At 45.7% G+C, this 20827-nt stretch overlaps 1 protein-coding gene across 1 annotated transcript in view; it reads left to right on the top strand.

The window, feature by feature from the left end:
• Positions 1-20827, top strand: part of LOC119394522 (tight junction protein ZO-1) — a 521713-nt gene that overhangs the window by 91289 nt on the left and 409597 nt on the right. The window contains exon 5 of the mRNA XM_049416099.1: positions 8-83. Within this exon, the coding sequence (XP_049272056.1) occupies positions 8-83 (76 nt within the window). The remainder of the gene's footprint in view (positions 1-7; positions 84-20827) is intronic.

Here is a 20827-nt window from a genome sequence, read left to right as displayed (position 1 = left end):
CACACAGGTGATCAAACGCCGTGTTATCCTGGGCCATGCAGAGGCGGTGCGTGTAACGCTGACTAGAGCCAAGAAGAAAGACGGTATGTACCACAGTTTTAACGTCTTAAATTGGGCTGGTTGGTACATACTGCTTTTTGAACGAAGAAACAGCACTAGAACAGGACGAAGACGAGAGGATACAGTGTCCTCTCGTCTTGTGTCCTCTTGTCTTCGTCCTGTTCTAGCGCTGTTTTTTCGTTCAAAAAGCAGTACCACAGTTTATTTTCAAGGCCCACCTGGACTCTCTGCCGATAAGAATGTGCAAGTTGTGCTGTGAATGACCAACACAACCAAAGGATTGACCTTCCATTCTTTTCAATAGGTACACCATACTGCCATGCTCGCTTCTTTTTTTCACAGCGAAAGCTCTTATCACATCACAGTGCCAGTGGGGTAGCTGTCCGCTGCCACCAATGTCCGTAACCACTGTCGCACAAAATTAGAAAAAATGAAAAAAACAAAGAATATCCAAGATCGGATAGGATTTGAACCCGAGTCCTCTGCATGGTAGTCAAGTATTCTACCACAGAGCCACGCTGGTGCTTGAAACTCCATTGCAAAAAGACCCTATTCGGGTGTCATGTCGGTCAAGGGATCGCGTTAACATGTGTAATATAGTGTAGAGTGCGCGCAGGAGGAACCGAGAGCTACAATATCTGGTTAGGAACTGTTTATTCATTCATTCATTCATTCTCTTTATTTTCCAGAATAAAACGAAAACATTACATTCTGGATGGTCTCCTGGGCTAAAAGCTGTAATGAAACAGCTTGACTAGGGCCCAGAAAACCAATTACATGGCAACAAGTGACAGGTGAAAATATTTGCACCAAATGTACAAGATATATCACACATGGTACAAATAAAATATTTACAAAAACAAAGCGTATAACAATACCCGTGTAAGCGTAACAGGGAATGATTTTTCAATAAATACATCTCTAACAACAAACACCAACAGAATACTGAAATTTATTTACAGAAAAGAAATTATAATACTACAAGTACAAGGGAAAAAAACAAACAGCAATAGTACACCTGTAATTGTGGCAGTAAACTACACGAAACAATAACATCAACACAATATAGTAATAGAGAAGCATGGTAGCTAATCATATACAACAATATACAGTGAAATGTAGTACAACATTAAGAAATAATTGAAATGTATGAATACATTAGTAATTCAGAAATATTTCACGTAATGTATTTAGCGCAGGTTTATGTAAATGTTTATGCTTATTAAGAATACATGGGAGGTTATATTTCAATGACTGCAGTTTATAGTCAGTGCGAAAGCGCGGTATGAGCCATCCTCCTACATTACGAGTATTGATAGCATGACTGTTGCGTTGCAGTGCAGCAGTTAACTCGATAAATTGTTTAAATGAAGAAGAACATATGTAAAATGATCGCAGGATGCGGAACTCGTATATATATTGGATTTTAATTATACTGTACTTGCGAAAATATGTCGATGTCGGTGATAAATAACCAATGATGGCAATGTGACGGACAGCTTTCTTCTGCAAAAGCAATATTCTGTTGATGTTACGTTGAGTTGTAGTAAGCCAAACCAGACTGCAGTAATTTATATGTGATTGAAACAGTGCTTGATATATGCTGACTTTTATTTGTCTAGGGAGAATTTCTCGACAACGCGACAGAGCTCCCGCTGTAAAAGAAAGTTTCTTGCATAAATGACTTACGTGAGAGTCCCAACTTAGATGAGATGAAAATGTTACACCGAGAATTTTATGTTCTTCTACAATATCTATTTTTTGGTCTGCACAAATAATATCTTGTTTAACGTTCAGAATTTTATTTCTAGCTCTAAATATTATTACCTTCGTTTTCTTAGGGTTAATTTTAAGTTTATTTGATAGTGACCATGATGTAATATTGCAAAAGAAACGATTACAACTTTCTATCAACCTATCTGTATCTGCGCCGGAAAACAAGACCGTGGCATCATCAGCATATATTATAAATTTTACCGACTTGTTGATATTAACAATATCATTTATAAAAACATTGAAAAGAAGGGGCCCTAATACACTTCCTTGCGGGACACCTCTACTGACAGGCAGTGAAGATGAGTGATGGTTACCTAAACACACACATTGTGATCGTTCTGCTAAATATGATTCTATTAAAGCCAGGGGAGTGCCTCGAACACCATAGATTTCTAACTTATGAAGTAGCGTGCTATGGTCAATGGAATCGAAAGCCTTGGTGAAATCAATGAACAAACCTAATGTAAATAGCCTGTTTTCGATGTTCTCTAAAATAATTTCTTTTAGCCTTAACAAAGCTAACTCCGTAGACCTTCCTTTACGGAAACCAAACTGAGCGTCGCTTATAATGTCACTTCTAGTGAAAAAGTTGGATAATCTGGAATGTAGCATTTTTTCGAAACCCTTAGCAAACACCGGAATAATCGATATTGGGCGATAGTTTCCCAGCAAGTTTTTGTCGCCACCTTTAAACAGAACAGACACACGAGAGCGCTTCATTTCACGGGGAAATTCCCCGGACTCTACTGCTAAATTAAATATGTACACAAGTACAGGGCTAAATGCTCTAAAACAAATTTTATGGGACCGATCTGAAGATTGTCGATATCTAATGCACTGCTATTCTTAAGACTCATAAATGTTCTGAATACTTCTGGTTCGTCTGCCGGGTTGAGAAATATGCTTTCAGCATTTCTAATAATTGAGCTATTCATCTGCAGGGTATTCTTAATTGACGGTATACCAGAAGTGAAATATTTATTGAAAGAATCAGCAAGTATTGCACCAGTTAGTACGCGATTGTTTAACGTAATTTCACGTGGCATGAAGTCTGCCTTGTTGCGTCCTAAAACACTGTTTATTGCTTTCCAAGCTGCATCAGGGTACCTTGTACAGATACCAGAAAACAACTTTTCATAATACGCTATCTTCGCCTTTCGAAGAGCGCCGTTTAGTTTATTTCTGAAAGCTTTATACTGCTGTAGTAATTCTTCCTCTCGCGATTTCAAGAATGCATGGAAAAGCTTATTTTTTCGGTTTATCAAACGCCTAATAGCAAATGTGACCCAAGGTTTTCTTATTCTCTTTGACGGTTTAAACGTTTTAAAAGGAAAATGAGTGAGGTAGATATTTGTAAAAGATTCTATAAATTTTAGGTACGCTTCATGAACATCTTTAATCATATAAACGAAAGACCAGTCATGCATGCTAACGGCACGCTTGAAAGCCTGCAGTGACTCATCAGTGATATTTTGTACTTGGACAGTTTGATGTTGACGCCTCTTTTCTGTTTTTGAGGAACTGTATTGCATGAACACTGGACAGTGGTCACTTATGTCTGATGAAATAGTACCGGCGTTAGAAACAAGTGTGTCAGCATTCGTAATCACCATGTCTAACAGTGATGAACTGGTTACTGTGATACGAGTTGGCGTTGATATTAGATTTATAAATCCAGATGAGTGAAGGCACGATATGAACTCGCACGTACTTTGAGTGTCCTCCAAAAGGTTTATATTAAAATCACCACCGCACACAAGCCGATATTTGTTTGAGTTGATATATTCTAAGAAAGACTCAAAAAAATTAAGAAAATTCGCGATGTTACCATTTGGGGGACGGTAAATAGCAGCAACAATTTCCGAGTCAGTTTTAAGTGTTTCCCAAAAGCGCGAGCAGGCGCGTGGGGCAATGCAAAAGGGAAAGAGGAGAAATAGGAGAGAAGGATCGCGGTTCGACTTGTCCCCTGTCTTCCCCGCGCCGCCCGATCAGCGGCGGCGGCGGCATAGCACGAGAGTTTTTATTTTGTTTCTTTGCGATGCCGCAGGCGCTGGCTTCGGGGTGCGATGTAAGAGGATGCGCTACAATAGCATGGCAGAAGAGTAAAATAACAACCAGGCGTCACATAGTGCTAATTGCGCAATAAGCGTGGTTTAAAGCTTCCCACCCACTACAAAGTGATCTGCCATAGTTTTTCATCGTCATCAGCCACATTCAGCATCAACAAAGTGCACATAATGCCATACAGATGCGTAGCGGGTACCTCACTTATCTGCAGAAAGACAAATACACTCAAACCTCGATATAACGAACACGGATATAACGAATCATTGGTTATAATGAAGTAAATGAAGAATAGTCTTGTCATAGATACAGTGTTACAAATATACATTTATAATGAATTTTCGGATGTAACGAACTTATTTTCATGTAATGCGACTTTGTCATCTTCAATGTCACATGCATAAACGCCAATGCGCCTTACTGCCGACCAGATTACCGACGCCTGACGAATGTCGCTGCCGCCATCAGTGTACAGAGTGCTGTGCTTGTGCATTCAGTTGCTTAGTTTTCTGGGCACAAGTTCGCCCAGAAAGGACAGGGTACGAAGAGTATACAAACACAGGGTAAGGAAAGCAGTTGCAGCTTTGAAGAAGACAAGTTCGCTTGTCGAAACGTTGACTCCAGCGACACCCAGTGTTCACGGATTTTTGATATGCCTCATGTCATGCATGCCAGTGGCCTAGAGATCCCATTCCATCCCTTTATGTCAGCATTCATCTTCAGGACACAAATACTAGGAAAGGAGCAAAAAGCTGCTATTATAGCGGCTTGACAAAGGCCTGCCCCTATGATATTTAGCAGCAGGCAGTCAACTTTTTTCACACTCCAAAGAAACAGCAGTGAATCGACACACAAATGATGTTTTGAAAAACATGGCAAAGGGCACACTAAAATGGGTTTTAAAAATATACAATATAACCATTTTTTTTAACATGCAGACTAAGACACACCTCTTACTTTTGACCAAAAATACACACCTTGTCTGAACAAAATCACAAACCTGTGTAACATGATGAAACCATACATATTTCCAGGTACAGTACTCAGGGATTCAAACGCGACATCGAATTTTTTAGTATAGCGAGTGGTATGTGCGATTGCTCAAGATAACCGCGTCATGTCGTGACGAATTTGGTCTCTAAAGATAATGTCGGCTCTGACCTAAGCATTTGACCCAAATTGAAGACAGTGGAGACGAAAGTATGTGCATTACTTAGCCCTAAATTGTCCTGTTTTAATTAGACCTGTGTGCCGGTCCCAAAATCACCGGCGGCGGCACGCCGGTGTTTCCACCTCCGGCGGCGGCGCGTGAATGGCACGGGGTTCATCGGATCAGCGGCAGCGTGGCGCTGTGGGTGGAAGGGGGGTTCGAGAGTTGGTGGGGAGAGAAATTTGTTCCTTGAATTCTGAAACAAATGTCTTTCACCGAAAGGGCGAAGCAGTGAATGCAATAGCAACATGTCGTAATGTTATTTGAACTACGGCTAGCAGCTAACTCTTTTTGATCCGATCTCGCGTAACTCTACAAAACGCTGGTGTATGGCAAAAACACTGCTCCGTGGAGAGAAGCGGTTTTCGTGCAGTTTGTCATTTCAGTGGTCACAGCACAAAGCAGTGAGATCACAGCGCCTAGAAGGGTATACAAGCTGTTCGCTGATGTCTGCCGAGACAGCGTGCGTGCCAGCACTTGCGACCACGCCCTTATAGTAAATGTTCACAGTTGCTGCTCGAGCCACGCAGTCCCCCTCCCCCGGTTTCCCTTCACCCAGTGAAAGATGGGTGGGGCGTTTATTTTCCGCTTGAGGAGCAATCGACGGCATGCCTCGCACGCGGGTTGATGTCATTGCATGCGCTCCCCGTGCGATGAGATGGCCAGCTTGTTTCATCTCTGTCTTAGCCATGTTCCTTGCTAGTGCTCGCGAGCTTTTACTCGCGGGTAGAACATACGATGTGCGGAGCGATGCTATTGATTTGGATTTTATAGGGAACATGACCGCGATGGTGAAAACCTGTCCGGAGTGTCCATATAATTGCTTTCACAATAAAAAATTGAACCTATCAGGATTTCGCTCTTGTCAGCTGCATTCTGTTATCTCTGCATGCTCATTTGCAAAATCAGTTAATTGTGAAATCAGTTAATCGCGCAAGATAATCGTGCGAGACAAGCAAGAGCAGGTGGGCGACTGCATGGCAAGGCAGTGTGGGGGGCAGTTCACAACTGTTATTTCTTGTATATGGACCAGTCGAGAGTATGTACCCTAATGGTGTCACGTGAATCAGTGTTCTGGCATCATGAAGTGCACAAAAAAGGGGAGAAATGCCAAGAGAGAATAACGCGCTCGTTTTTTGTATTTTCAGAGGTTGTTTTGAGGCCTTTTAAAAAACAGGGCATGCAAACACTGACGCAAGAGAGTAGTCAAGACACCAGAAACGCCACTAACAACTGAAAATTCATACACTGCCTGCAGCGGCGGAAAAGAATGTAGACACAAATACTTATTTGCTCATTCCCACGCAAGAGGCGATACCTATCAATCAAGACAAGCGGCGTCATGACGAATGATTTCCAATGGTTTCTCTCGTTGTTTTTGTGTCCCCCTATGTGACATCCAGGACTTTCTGAGAAGTACTTGCTGTTGGGCTAGTCGGTTCATACTGTGTATTGACCATAAAACTATGGTCATTTAACGCAAAACGGCAAAAAAAAGGAGGGAGAAGGAGCAATGTGAGTGCTAACTTTCGACTGATTGATTGCAGCATGGTGCATAGGCTAATAGTAACAGTGTTTTCCTGTGCAAAGTGCCAAACAACATACCTTCATGCATCACATCACCATCATCACACTTTCTAAAAAACGACTTTCCGAAGGGAAGAGGGAAATTGATGTGCCGCTGATACACGATTCCCCAGTTTCCTAACATGAAATGCCTCGAATAATTCTCGAGTGGCCGTATCCTTGCTTCTGCCGAGAATCCTTATCTTGTCCAGCCGTGGCTCACTGTTGTGCGTGGCAATGCGCAGGCAAATGCGCTCCATCTTTACATTTTAAAGATATCTTGTGTTCCCTTGCCTGCTCATTCACGCGTCGTCCAGTCGGGCCGACATATGCCTTGCCGCAGGACAGTGGAAACGTGTACTACACGTGTAGCGCATTTTGCATATGACTTGTGGTTGTTCATAAAAACACTCCGCTTCTTGCTGCTATCAGACAGTATATGCGGGGACACAACTGGGCGAGCAGTTGTCATTCACGCAGCGTCCGGTCTGGCTGACATATGCCTTGCTGCAGGATAGCAGAAACGTGTGGGTGCGGAAACGTGCGGAAATGTGTGGGAAAGCGGTGGGTTCAAAAGAAACTGAACTTTTGCTATAACACCTTTACCGCTTATTGTACAACATTTTAGCACTGTCCCCCTCAAAGTAGTCGCTTCTACTGGCAATGCACTGATCCTATTGTTTCTTCAATTTTCGGAAAGCCTTCTGGAATACACTTTCTGGGATGGCACTCGGGTCTCTTCTTGCATTGTTGTGAATCTCCTCTGGGGTTTGGAAATGATGTCTTTTCAACATGGTTTTAAGTTTGGGAAATAGAAAAGTCTGCTGGGGATAGATCAGGAGAATATGGTGGTGTTTTGCTGAATAACTGCAGACAAGGAGTGAGCCGCCACATTATCATGATGCAGCATCCAAGTCTGGTCTTTCCACATTTCAGGCCTCTTACTGCTCAAAGAATCTCTCAAACGCGCTAGAATTCCCTGGTAGACTTCGTTTACTATCTGACCATGTGGTATATATTCCTGATGGACAATGCCTTTGCAATAAAAAAACACAACCAACATCACCTTCATCTTTGACCAACTGATGCATGCTTTTTTGGACGAGGAGAACCTTAGCCCACTCACTGTGACTGCACCTTTGTTTCAACATCATAGCCATAAATCCATGTCTCATCACCTGTTATGATGTTCTTAAGAAAGTTTTCATTGTCATTGGCAGTGGCGAGCAGTTCCTGGCTAATTTCAACACTTGTCCGTTTCTGATCGTCAGTGAACAAACGCGGCACGAATTTTGCACTGACATGACGCATCTCATGTTTGTCACTAGAAATTTCATGGCATGATCCTACGCTGATACCCACTTCATCAGCAACCTCTCAAGCAGTTAAACAACGATTTCCGAGAATCACAGCACGAAATCTCTCGACGTGGTCATCATCTGCTAATGTCGAAGGTCATCCAGTCTTGGGATCGTCACCGACCGACATTCTGCCTTGTTCAAAACACCTAAACCACTCATAGCACTGTGTGCGACTCATACGGTCCTCCCCGTATGCTTGGATAAGCAATTGAAATGTCTCTGTGAAAGTTTCCCCAAGTTTATAGCAAAATTCCACCCGCAAACTTTGTTCTTCCACCTCTTTCATTGTCACTGTTGTGTATAGGGGGCGCTGTGAGTGATATCATCTATATATAAGCGATTGCCATCAAAATAAATGTGCTACAGCAGGTAGTCGACGGAAAAGTACGTACAGTGGCATTCGCTTCGAGGACACTAACGCCACCAGAATGCAAGTACTCTATCTGGGAACGAGAGGCGCTGGCATGTTTATGGGCGTGCGAACATTGGCATGTTTATCTGTGGGGCCGCAAGATTGTCTTATGAACCGACCATCAGGCTTTGGTGACACTGCTGCCCACAAATGGGGTTGGGAGATGGCCACTGCGTATTGAACGCTGGTCTGCTAGACTTCTGAGATACAACTTCACTGTGCAGTACACAAAGGGGAACGCCAATGTCGTTGTAGATGCGCTTTCTAGGCTACCGTTCACCCCTGCAGAGGACGACCCTGTGGAGGAAGTACTAGCTGCTGTGGTTTCCAGCATGTGGGGGTGCTATCACACCCTGTAAGGGCGACTGCCGTAACTTGGGCGCGGCTGCTGTGTTTGCAACGCACGTGCTTGGCGCGTAAACAGAGACGATCGGCCAAGGTCAGGGATGCACTGGCTGCAACTCCGAGTTCACCGGCGGTGGCGCTGGCAGCGTCACCGTGGAGAATTTAGGCCGGCGCATAGAAACAGTAAGGAGTCTCTTTTGGGGTGTGGCGGCGCGCATTGATGGAAATCTCCTCGCGGTAGGTCCTGGGGGGGGGGGGGGGGGGACGATACTGTGGCTCGCTTCCCTCACGCCCTCGTGGTGAGTTGTGCATTGGCGCCGCCGCCTTCGCATTTGTATTGTATTGTATGTCTTATGTATGTCTTATGTTATGGTGTATTGTATGTCTTATGTTGTCTTGAGTGTGTGTTGTTTTTCCCAGTATTCATTGTCAGTGTATAAGGTTTAGCGTGTTACTTGTTACTAATAGGATTCGGCCGGCGAGCTCGTCGTATGTAGTAGTAGTAGTAGTAGTAGTAGTAGTAGTAGTAGTACAGTAAAAGCTTGTTAATTCGGATTTCACGGGACCAGAAAAAATGTCCGAATTAACCGAATGCCGAATTAACGAATGAACAGGAAAAACAACATTAAAATCAAGCTGCAGAGGCATACCTTTATTTGCTGAAGTATTTTGTGATTGTCGTCTGCGTTTTCGCGCAGATTACGGCTGACATTGCAATTTTTCGTAACTGTTCCAAATGGCCAACAGCACGCAAGCTGTCGGGACTGTTCAGGCGAACGTCCTCAAATATTAAAAGCGCCTCCGAGATTTCCCGTGAGGTGCGATGAGGTCGCGGCTGCATCTCCTCGCATGACTCATCGTCGGAATCGTGGTCTTCCTGGGCGCCTGTGACATCATTAATAATGTCTTCATCGGTCAGGAGACCAGTCGTGGCGACACCATGATCAATCGCGATGTAGTCCTGAAGGGTCACATCTGTGGGAAGGACAGCATCGAAGGTCGGGCAGTCATCGTCGGTGGACTCGGCTGACACCTCGTCGATGCCATCGTCAGTTACTGCGGCATGCTCGGGCCTCACAAAACCGCTGTGCCGAAAACAGTTGGCGATGACTTGCGGCGGAGTGTTTTTCCACACGTGGGCGATGATGTGCAATGCGCCGAGTAAGTCCACTTGATACAACGTTCCAGCTTCTGAGCATAGGATCATTCGCTCTAGCAGGTGCTTGCGGTGCTTCGACTTCACGTAGTGAATGATACCCTGGTCCATCGGCTGAAGAGTAGACGTAGTGTTGGGCGGCAAAAAAACTACTTTGATGCTCTTCAGTTCGACTGTACAGTTATGGGCACTGCAGTTGTCAACAACCATAATTATCTTGCGGTCCTCGGACGTGAAGTGCCGGTCTAACTGCTGCAGCCAGCCGCGAAAAATGTCCGAGGTCATCCAAGCCTTCCTGTTCGCTGTGTACTCGACAGGAAGGCTTTTGACGTTCTTAAAACAACGTGGCTTATGCGCCTTCCCGATGACAAGTAGTGGCAAGCGCTCCGTGCCAGTCATATTGGCGGCAAGAAGCACAGTTATCCTTTGCTTGCACTTCTTGCCACCAATGCACGCGTCCCCTTTGAAAGTCACCGTCTTGTCGGGCAGAGCTCTGAAAAATAGAGCAGTTTCATCTGCATTGAACACGTCACGTGGTTCATATGCGGCGATGTGCTCCAGCAGCTTCACATTTCTCCACTCGGTGGTCACGCTTTCGTCAACGCTGGCCTTTTCGCCGCACACACTTCTGAAGACAAGTTCGTGTCTCTCTCGAAACCTCGCAAACCAACCTTCTGACGCTTTGAACGATTCAATGTTCATCATTGCAGCGTACTTCTCACCTTGCGCCATGATGAGAGGTCCGCTCAAAGGCAGATGCGCGTTGCGACAGTCGGTAATCCACCGGAGCAAAGCTTCTTCGAGCTGGGGATGAGCTGCGGTTCGCAACCGCTTTCTAGATGCACGAAACTTCTCGCTTTCGAAGGCTTGTCGAATCTGTTGTTCATTTTTCACGTACGTTCCCAACGTGCTCCGCTTCACGTTGTACTTGGTCATAACGTGCTGTCGCGATTCGCCGTTCTTCAGTGCTTCCGAAATTTCCACTTTAGTCGCCAAGTTCTTTGCTTCGTACTTCTGCCGCTTTTTCGGCGTTGCCATCACTGTAGCGCACGATGGTAATGGCATGCAAATACGGTCACAAAGGAAGAAAAAGAAAAGAGAACTCCGCAACAAGCGATGGCGCCGACACGACAACACAAGGGAAAATGGCGTCGGAGACTCGGACAACTCGGATAGAGTGACCTAGAATAGGGGGAGTGTCCAAAGCGCCGCGCGAATACATGGGGGGAGCGAGGGCCTTTTGCGGTGAACTTCCGCGCCGCGGCGCTGCCGTACCGGACCCGTGGACTTTCTCCGCGGCGGAAGCCGCGCCAAAGCGGCGAGCGTCTGCTACGCGCCTGATAATTTGGTCGCTATAACCCAAAATTGCGGAAATATGGGCAATATTTAATACTGCGTCACTGCAACATAGTATTGCAGCGACTCATCGCACAAAGAACTCGTTTTGGCGTTGTGAAACGGGGATTTCGTATTTTTCCTTTCGGCTGATTTGTCACCGCAATGGTCTACACTTATGTGGCTGTTTGAGGACCGCATTCTGCGCGCACTTCATCGTGAGAGAAGGCGCTTAATTTACTTTCGTGAGGAATGACGAACGTAAACTTGCCGCAAGAGAGAAGAAAATGGACGTAACCAGGTGAACGTAGCAGATATGCACGTAGTAAATGGGTAGCTCGTGCGTTTTCACCCTTCATATCCTATCTTTTATTTCGTGCGTTCGATTTGTTTTACAATGCTGCCTCCCGCGCTCTGCTGTATGAAGCCTTTTCATGCGAAGCCGAATGTGTCCGAAGGCATGGCCGCGTTACCAAAAGTAAAAAAATTACTAGCGCAACTCGCGTCTCGTTCACTTGGTATACACGAAAGTTGGCATGGAGGGGCACGAAATTATGTATGCCTAACATGACTGATAGGTCATGGCATCACAAACTTGACATGCTTGCCGTTTGCGTAACGACTAACAATAATAATATGGCGTGTGGCGCGCAAACCCGCTTTCTTCGGCCAGAAATAATTCTGACGATGTACGTGCGGTCTGACGATTTGTCTCCGTCAGGTGATAAAAACGCGGTGGTCACCAATATTGATGTCAACATGTAAGACTTACCCATATATTTTGAAGAACTGACCGCACAGGTAAAATGTATGCGAAAAAAATTCGTGAAAAAAAAAAAACACGGTCCCTTATGCAATTTACCTGAGACGACACGAAAACGAAAGCCATTTTGTTCTTTTTCGTCGGTCGATGCATTGATCCTCCCCCACCCCTGTCCGACAAAATCGACAAATTTTGTCGATTTGTGACGTCATCACGTGATGATTTTGTGCATCACTCGTGTTGGCGACGCGTGACGCCGACGGTTAATTTTCGGTCAATTTTATGCGGAATTCTGCCTTAAAAAAAACAAGACAAACTAAAGTAAATGATATGATAACAGTGCAATATCGTGTATGTCTCACTTCATGTTACGAGCGATCGCCCGAAAACATACATAATTATCAGCTCAGAGCAGCTGATTGCACGCGTCTGCGGGACGAAAGAGACTTGCTTAACCCGCCCTGTCATCTCTCTATATGTATTAAAGAGATGACCAGGCATGCTGTTTAAGAAATCCGGAGCTTCAGCACGAAAGCGTGGTGGACGTTATATTGAGCTCATCAGGAAAAAGCGGGAAATTGCGGTCGGGTGCCCTGTTGACGCGCACTCAATTGCCACGGAAACAATTGTATTTTATGTAACCACTCGTCCACATCTTTTTGGAAAGTCACTGAAACGCGCGGACGCTAACCTCCGAGAACCGTAAAAATATCTGAAGTTGAGAATGAGTTGTTTGAAGCTGTTTTCATTTCGTATGGCGAAGGCTTGAAGCAATGCACGCATCTCCGCGCGAGGGTTTCATATACTGACGTTCAGCGATTCCTGTAGATAGAGACAAGACCGACGCATGAGTGACCACAGCTCCGAAACATGTAATATTATATATATATATATATATATATATATATATATATATATATATATATATATATAGATATATATATATATACATAGATATATATATATATATAGATATATATATATATACACACATATATATATATATATATATATATATATATATATATATATATATATATATATATATATATACATAGATATATATATATACATAGATATATATATACATATATATATATATATATATATATATATATATATATATATATATATATATATATATATATATATATATGTATATATATATATATATATGTATATATATATATATATATATATATGTGTGTGTGTGTGTGTGTAACCTCATGCTGGATTTTTTCAGGCAAGGTACATAAGAGATCTCTGTAATTGAGCAATTTTCTGAAGTGAATGAAAGATTACACTTTCATATTTGTAAATTTATTACCGTATTTTAGTTCAGGCGGCTATTTAACTTGTACAGCAAGAATCGGTGTATTTGTAACTTTATTTCATGCTATCTGGATATTTGTAAAACATTTTCTGTATTACACCCTTTATGCAAAAACTTGTGGTATAAGGTTAGTTCACCTAGCATTGTTTTTCTTTCAAATGTTTGCGCAAGGTGTACCTTGTTGTAGGCTACCTGAGAAGCAAAAATAAGCCAACAGCATTGCGGTCGTATGGCCGTCTCTACTCTTTCTGTTGTTTCCCTTACGTTTTCCCTGTGTGATTTGTCCATAATAAGTGCTAGGGGAGGTTAACAAATTTTCGAATAAAGCTGTGTACATATGGCTAGCAAACCGCTGGCGACCATGAGTAAAAAGCTCGTAGTGTGAAGTGGTCACTGTGCTTAAGTACTTCAGCTGACTGCGCGTGTAATTACCCTTTTTTATTACTCTTAATTCTTGCATGCGTGATGCTATTCCCAATTACAAGTGAGAATAAGGTTTTTTTCGTTCTTTCCGTGTGCGTGTTTGTTTTGCGCGTTTTTACGCACGCACCAACGTTATCGAACTCTACCGCCGGAACTAGGCCACGCTGATGCCGCTTGACACATGATTTTTTTGCATTCTGTTGTTGCCCCAGCACAAACAGAACGCTTAAAGATGGATAAGATCCATTCCGCAACGCATTATTAAAGCTAAGTTGACTTCAAGCGCCCTGTGCGGAAACTCAGCGCAAGAAACTACAGCGCATAGCAGACGCCCCTCGCTTTCCGCGCGCTTCCCGAGCGCGGAAAGCCCACGGGTCCGGCGCAGCAGCGCCGCGGCGCGGGAGTTCACCGCAAAAGGCCCACGCGGGAGCCGGCGCTTTGGACACTCCCCCTATTCTAGGTCACTCTAACTCGGAGGCACAGTGGAGAAGAAAGAAGACGCCGACGTTCGGTGACGCTGCGATCGCCCCCGTTAGTTGATTATGATGGCGATGCCACTCAGGTTTCGGTTTCACTCCAGTGGTGTCAGCGCTGCTTTACCACACTTTTGTGTAGCATCAGCCGTCAGCATTTGTCCGAATTAAGCGGTGCGGAGCCGAATTCTGACGAATTAACGAAGGTTTGGTCCCATAGATTAACATGCACTTTGGCCGGGACCAATAGAGCCGTCCGAATTATCCGAATTTCCGAATTAATGGGTGTCGAATTAACGAGCTTTTACTGTAGTAGTAGTAGTAGTAGTAGTAGTAGAAGACTTTTCTTCAGCCAAATTCATAGGCCGAGCATTTCGACCGCCTGCGCGATCAGTCGACGCTGTTCTTCTTCCCCTTCAGCGCTGATCCAGTCGAGCCAGGTGGTGATGAAAAGGGAAAGGGGAGGATAAGAGCTGGATTGCTGAGCAGTTGGGCAGTAGAAAAGGCAGTGTGACAGGTCTGCATATGTTGATGGGCAATTGGGACAGCAGGGGTCCGATCTATATTTATAAAGAAAAAGGCTAAAGGGGGTGATCAGGCAATTCATTTGGATGTGCCGTAGAATTCGAGCCTCTAGCAGAGTGAGAGATGGATGAGGAGGAGGGTAAAGACGTTTGTCGAGTCGGAGCTGTAGGTATACCTCCTTGATAGTACGGCGCAGGGAGATCTTCCCATCTTTCTTGACGGAGCTCCCACTGTCTTCCGAAGGTGTGGGCCAGGGAATGAACGGTGCCCGGTGCAATATATCACGGGCGAGCCGGTGAGCTAGCTCATTGCCATCAATCCCCGATTGCCCAGGAACCCAGCATAGGAAGACGGGGGAAGGTTGCAGTGCATAGACAGCTCGCTCAACCTCCTGTTGGAGGTATGGGGGTAATGTGCGGTTCTGTATGTTACGAATGGCGGCGTAAGAGTCAGAGTATATCGTGTACTCGGGGAGTGAAGGGAGGGAAGAAAATGACTGTAAGGCATGGACAATGGAAAGGACCTCGAGCGAAAGTACATCGGGCGGGTGTAGGTATGGCCCGCTGGTGTGGGTTTCAGGTGTCAAAAGGTGTGGATGGTAGATAGCGTAGCCGCACGAACCCCGAGGAGCCACGAACGAGGCATCCGTATAGGCAACTCTCTGTGTATAAAAAGGAGGGGAATGATGCTGCGCTGCCGCGTGACGACGCCCGGCGTGCAGAATGGGGGACATGTTGGACGGGAGAGGAAGGATACGAAGATTGGGAGCAGGGGTGTACGCGGGAGGAGGCAAGGTGGCAATGGGAACTGGAATGTGAGGGATACCCGCTTGGGCCAATAGCCATTGACCCTGACGGGTAAGAGAAAGACGCGCAATCTGAGAGTCGTGGTGGAGCGAAAGAAGAGAACGTAGTGGATGGAAGAGGACAGTGGCAAAGAGCTTAGTGGTAGAGGTAGTGATAGGGAGGTTGAGAGCTGCCTTGTAGAGGCCTAACAGAGCTCTTTCGAGGGTGTTAAGTTGGGATTGGGTAAATTGAACGTAAGGTATATAGTACAGGAACTTGCTGAAGGCGAGCGCATGAGCAACACGGTACGCATGAGCCTCGTTGAGACCCGACTGCCGAGTGACAACACGTCGCAGGAGGTGAGTTACTGAGTGGCAGGTCCTGACAGCGTGATGGAGGGCCTGCGCGTTCTTGGCCGCATGCAAAGGGAAGCCAAGAACTTTGCATTGTTGAACGGTAGGAATGGGAGAGCCAGAAAGATGAAGGGAGATGAGATCATTGTGGGAGCGCTGGTAAGCGGAGCGATTGAGCAAAAGCAGCTCAGATTTCTCTGGAGCAGGAGACAGGCCAGCAGTGGAAAGAAAGGAAGCGATAAGATCTAGGCCACACTGTAACGCATCCTGCACTTGTCCGGGAGATCCAGACGTACACCAGAGAGTGATGTCATCGGTATAAAAAATATGATGGAGGTCAAGAATTTCAGATAGTTGGGAGGCAAGAGGGCCCATAGCCATATTGAATAGGGTAGGAGATAGTACGGCACCTTGAGGAGTGCTGCGGGTGACGGAGTGCGGGTTGGACAGATGAGTATCGACTCTAAAGCGAGCTACTCGATTAGAAAGGAAGGACCGGATGTAAGAATACATGCGGGAACCACATGAAAGGGAGGAGAGCTGAGCCAATATGTGGTCATGGCAACTACCATCGAATGCCTTACGGACATCAACGGGTACAAGACCATGAATCTGATTGCGAGAAGGTAAGAGAAATGTGTGCTGGAGGACGAGGAACATGTCCTGCGCACAGACAGGACGTCGGAAGCTGATAAGAGAATGGGGGAAGAACTCTCTCACCTCAATAAAATCAGACAGGCGAGTCAGGGCCATTCGCTCAAAGGTCTTGCCTATGCACGACGTCAAAAAGATAGGGCGAAGGTTAGAGAGGGATGGAGACTTGCCCGGCTTTGGAATCATGCAAATAAGAGAGGATGTCCAAGAGTTCGGAAGACAGCCGCTGTCCCATGCTTCGTTGAATGTTTTTAAGAGGAATTCTTTAGCATTGTCGGGAAGATTGCGGAGTGTAGTATATGTCATCTCATCCTCACTGGGAGCCGAGCGATTAGAATGAGTTGCCAGGGCAGCTTCAAGCTCCCTGAGGGTGAATGGGTGATCTAGGTCTGGGTTAATATCACCACAGTAATCTGGGTAGAAGGGTTTCCTGAAGGGCCAGTTCCCCTCAGAATCTGGGTAGGTAGGTGTTAAGGGAGGCGGGAGATACAGAGAGGTTAAATTGTCAAAGACATCAGACGGAGTCCCGTGAGTAAACGCCAAGGAGGTTAAAGAAAAATTGCTGGAGTGGCGATTATTGCGCAAGAGTGAAGCCGTGCCCACCACAATATGGCGGCTGCGCCCGCCATCTTAGTAGGGGCATGATAAACCGTCGGCGTTTGGCGAAGGAAAGCGAGCGTTATCCTCGCATGCCAGACGAGTTCAATATGGCAGCTTTTACGTGTCAGATACAGCTCCAAGTGTGTCTTTGTGCTACTAGTTTTCGATTGTAAGCCTCAATGTCACGGCAAATTTTATTGGAGATCAATCGCCAATGCTCCCCTCGACGGGTTACTTTCGTCGGCAACAACGATCTTTTATTTGATAATTAACGTAGTACTTAGACTAACAGATCAAAGCCATATGATCTCTAAGTAGGCACCACCAGAAAAGAGCACGTTTCCGAGCTCTTTGGTGGGCAAAAGCCGGCTTCACTTTTGCTGGCAAGGCGTTGCGAGAGCTTCCACTCCAGAATTTTTTTAAACCTCCTTGGTAAACGCTTTAGCTAAGGTGGGAGCAAGGGCAGGCTTAGTACCTAATAGAGATCTAAAAAGAGACCATGTGGATCGCGAGTGCAATGCGGAGTCGAGGCCGTCACACAGCGCGTTCCAACGAGAGTGCTCGAGGGATGCGCCGTAAGCCACGATTTCAGCACGCAGAGCATCAATGCGGGAGGAGAGTTGGACGTTATGCGGCTGGGAGCGGAAAGAGCGTTGCAAACGTTTATGACGACGCCATAAACGGAGAAAGTGAGGATCAGGGTCAGGAATGGGGTGTCGAAAACGAGCGCGACGGCTGCTGGATGCCAGTGCTGCAGAGATCCGCGATGTCCAGTCGTCGTAACTTTCATATGAGTCAGAAAGGAGATTAGTGCGGAATGCCTCCCAGTCAGTGTGAACAACTTGGTGTGTCCGAGTCATGTGGGAAAGAGAAGTGGTGATGTGTATGAGAAAGTGGTCACTGAAAAAGGTTTCGGCTGACACCTGCCAATGAAAAGGAAGCGAACCCCGAGAGAAAGTGAGGTCGGGTGTAGTGAAGTGCTGTGAGGCAGTGCCCGCTCGAGTAGGGGTGTCAGGAGTGTTAAGAAGGGTGAGGTGACGTTCCTGGGCAAGACAGTGCAGAAGGTGGCCTGGTTTGAGTGTCTGGGGGTAACCCCAGAGCCTTTGAGGAGCATTGAAGTCACCCCCAAGGAGGATATGGGTAGTCAAAGGAAGAGAGTGGAGGAATTCGCCAAGGGCATTGAACAAAGAAGATGTGGCAGGGGGATTGTAAAAAGACATAAGGGTGAGAGAGATACGAGAAGAGGGTTGGTAATAGACCACACCAATAAAATATTTAAGGAGAGTGGAGGGGATGTCAAGTGGTTCGACGGGAACGTCGGTGCGTACATAAATGGACGCAAGTGGCGTGCCCGTCGTAGCACGGTAGGCGCGGTAGCCCGGGAGGGTGTGGGCCGCGTCGTATGTAAAGAAGTGTTTAATAAACGTCCACGTTCGTTGCACGACCGCATGAACTGTCTCCGTGTGTTCCGAGAGCGGCGGCGTTATCGCTCAGACCCCACAAGCATGATCAAAATGAGTGAGTTGCAAGCAGCAACAGCTGAGGATTCAGTGTTAAATGAGGTGGCGCAGTATGTCATGTCCAGATGGCCGGAAAAGCGCTGTTTAGCTGAAAAACTAAGGTTGTTTTTTCGTATACAAGAAGAACTGTCGGTCATAGATGGACTACTGTTTCGCGATCGTAAAATAACAGCACAAAAGACGACGGACGAACACACAGAGACAAACAAGTGCTGACTTCCAACTGGTTTATTTATGCGGAAACAGAAATTTATAGCACTCACATATCACAAGAAACAGAAAATTACATCATGCGCAGAAAATCCTTTTCTTTATGAAAAAGAGCTATGGAAGGAGTGCTGATGCACTGATCACCAAGCTTATCAATCCGGTCAGCTTCTATGATCTCACGCGTAATCTGTTCCCAGTTTTTAGCGACGACACTCGACTTGACAAACAACGGAACGCACCTGCAGCAAGAACAGTGATGAGCTAGATTGCCTTGCTTATATTTTTCTACATTGTACTTGTGTTCAGATAATCTAGAATTTAGTCATCTGCCCGTCTGGCCAATGTACAATTTTCCGCACGATAATGGTACATGGTATACAGAGTTCACTGTGCACTGGACAAACTTAATCTTGTGCTTAATAGTGCATACTGCAACTTCTTTGCGGTTCGGGTCAGTGATCCTGCAAATCTTAGACAACTTATCAGGTGCAGAAAATGCAACATGAACATTAGCTCGCTGAGCTCAGTGCTTAGTTAGTGATCAGTGCGTCAGCACTCCTTCCATAGCTCTTTTTCATAAAGAAAAGGATTTTCTGCGCATGATGTAATTTTCTGTTTCTTGTGATATGTGAGTGCTATAAATTTCTGTTTCCGCATAAATAAACCAGTTGGAAGTCAGCGCTCATTTGTCTCTGTGTGTTCGTCTGTCGTCTTTTGCGCTGTTATTTTACAATCGTGAGCAACCAACTAGCCCGATTTACCGCCATTGTACTGTTTTGCGCTGAACGGGTCGTTCCCCCAGCAGCACTCACTTCCAGGCTGGTCATGATGGCACATGAATCGCATCCAGGCACTGTAAGGACCAAACAACGGTTGAGGGAACAGTACTGGTGGCCCGGAATGGACAGTGATGTTGAATCTCTGGTTAGAAATTGTGCTGTCTGCAAAGCATCAGATAAATCTGCAAAAACTGTAAAGGCCCCATTGGAGCCAGTACAGTGGCCCGAGAAGCCATGGGAAAAGCTTGGAATTGACATCGTTGGGCCGATGGAGCGAGCCCCTCCAGAATGCAGGTTTGCAATCACTATTTGCAAGTGGCCTGAAGTGGCATTCGTGTCCACAATAACTGCACAGGCAGTAGTGAAAGTACTCTTGGAAATTTTTTCGAGAGAAGGGTACCCGAAAAGCATTGTGACTGACAATGGACGTCAGTTCACGTTGACATGTTTTGAGCAGTTTTTACGAGACCGGGGAATTTAGCACTGTGTTACAACATTGTACTACCTACCCACAATGCAATGGTCAAATTGAGCCGTTCAAGCGCGTTCTGAAGGAGTATACGCAGGTTGCGGCATTGGAGTGAAGACCACTGAAGGAGGCAATCGGGGACTACCTGGGTGTTTATAGGGCCACCCCACATGCAACTACAGGAGCGTCACCGTCTTACCTGCTGCATGGAATAAAACCCAGAACATGACTGTATGTTGTTGGCCTCCCAGAAAGGGAATTTTTTGAGGAGCCGCGTGTCGCCATGGAAGAGTTGAAACAGCTCGTTAAGGAGCAGCAACAACGAACAAAAAAAGTTCGTCGATGAAAAACGAGGTGCCAGAGCGTCTGTCATTGAGCCAGGAGATTTCGCAAAAGTAAAACAAAGGGGACCAAAGACGAAACACAAATTTTCTTTGCCAATCCAGGTGGAGAGACAAGTGGGCACGAATTCGTTTTTGCTGGTAGATGGGACGAAATGGAACGCATCAAAGTTAACAGGAATTGGTAAAGTAGGGACAGGACAGGCACAAGCACTAGCTGACGCGGTTACAGTGCGACGCAGCACAGCCTCAGGGTTTTCCTGCGACATGGATCTTCACATAGGGAAGATGGCTAAGCCAAAAGACCCCTATAG

The sequence above is a fragment of the Rhipicephalus sanguineus genome, chromosome 5 (genome assembly GCF_013339695.2).
Source record: "Rhipicephalus sanguineus isolate Rsan-2018 chromosome 5, BIME_Rsan_1.4, whole genome shotgun sequence".
Lineage (NCBI taxonomy): Eukaryota > Metazoa > Arthropoda > Arachnida > Ixodida > Ixodidae > Rhipicephalus > Rhipicephalus sanguineus.
Note: the sequence above shows the minus strand (reverse complement) of the source record. Positions and strands in the feature narration are given on the sequence as shown.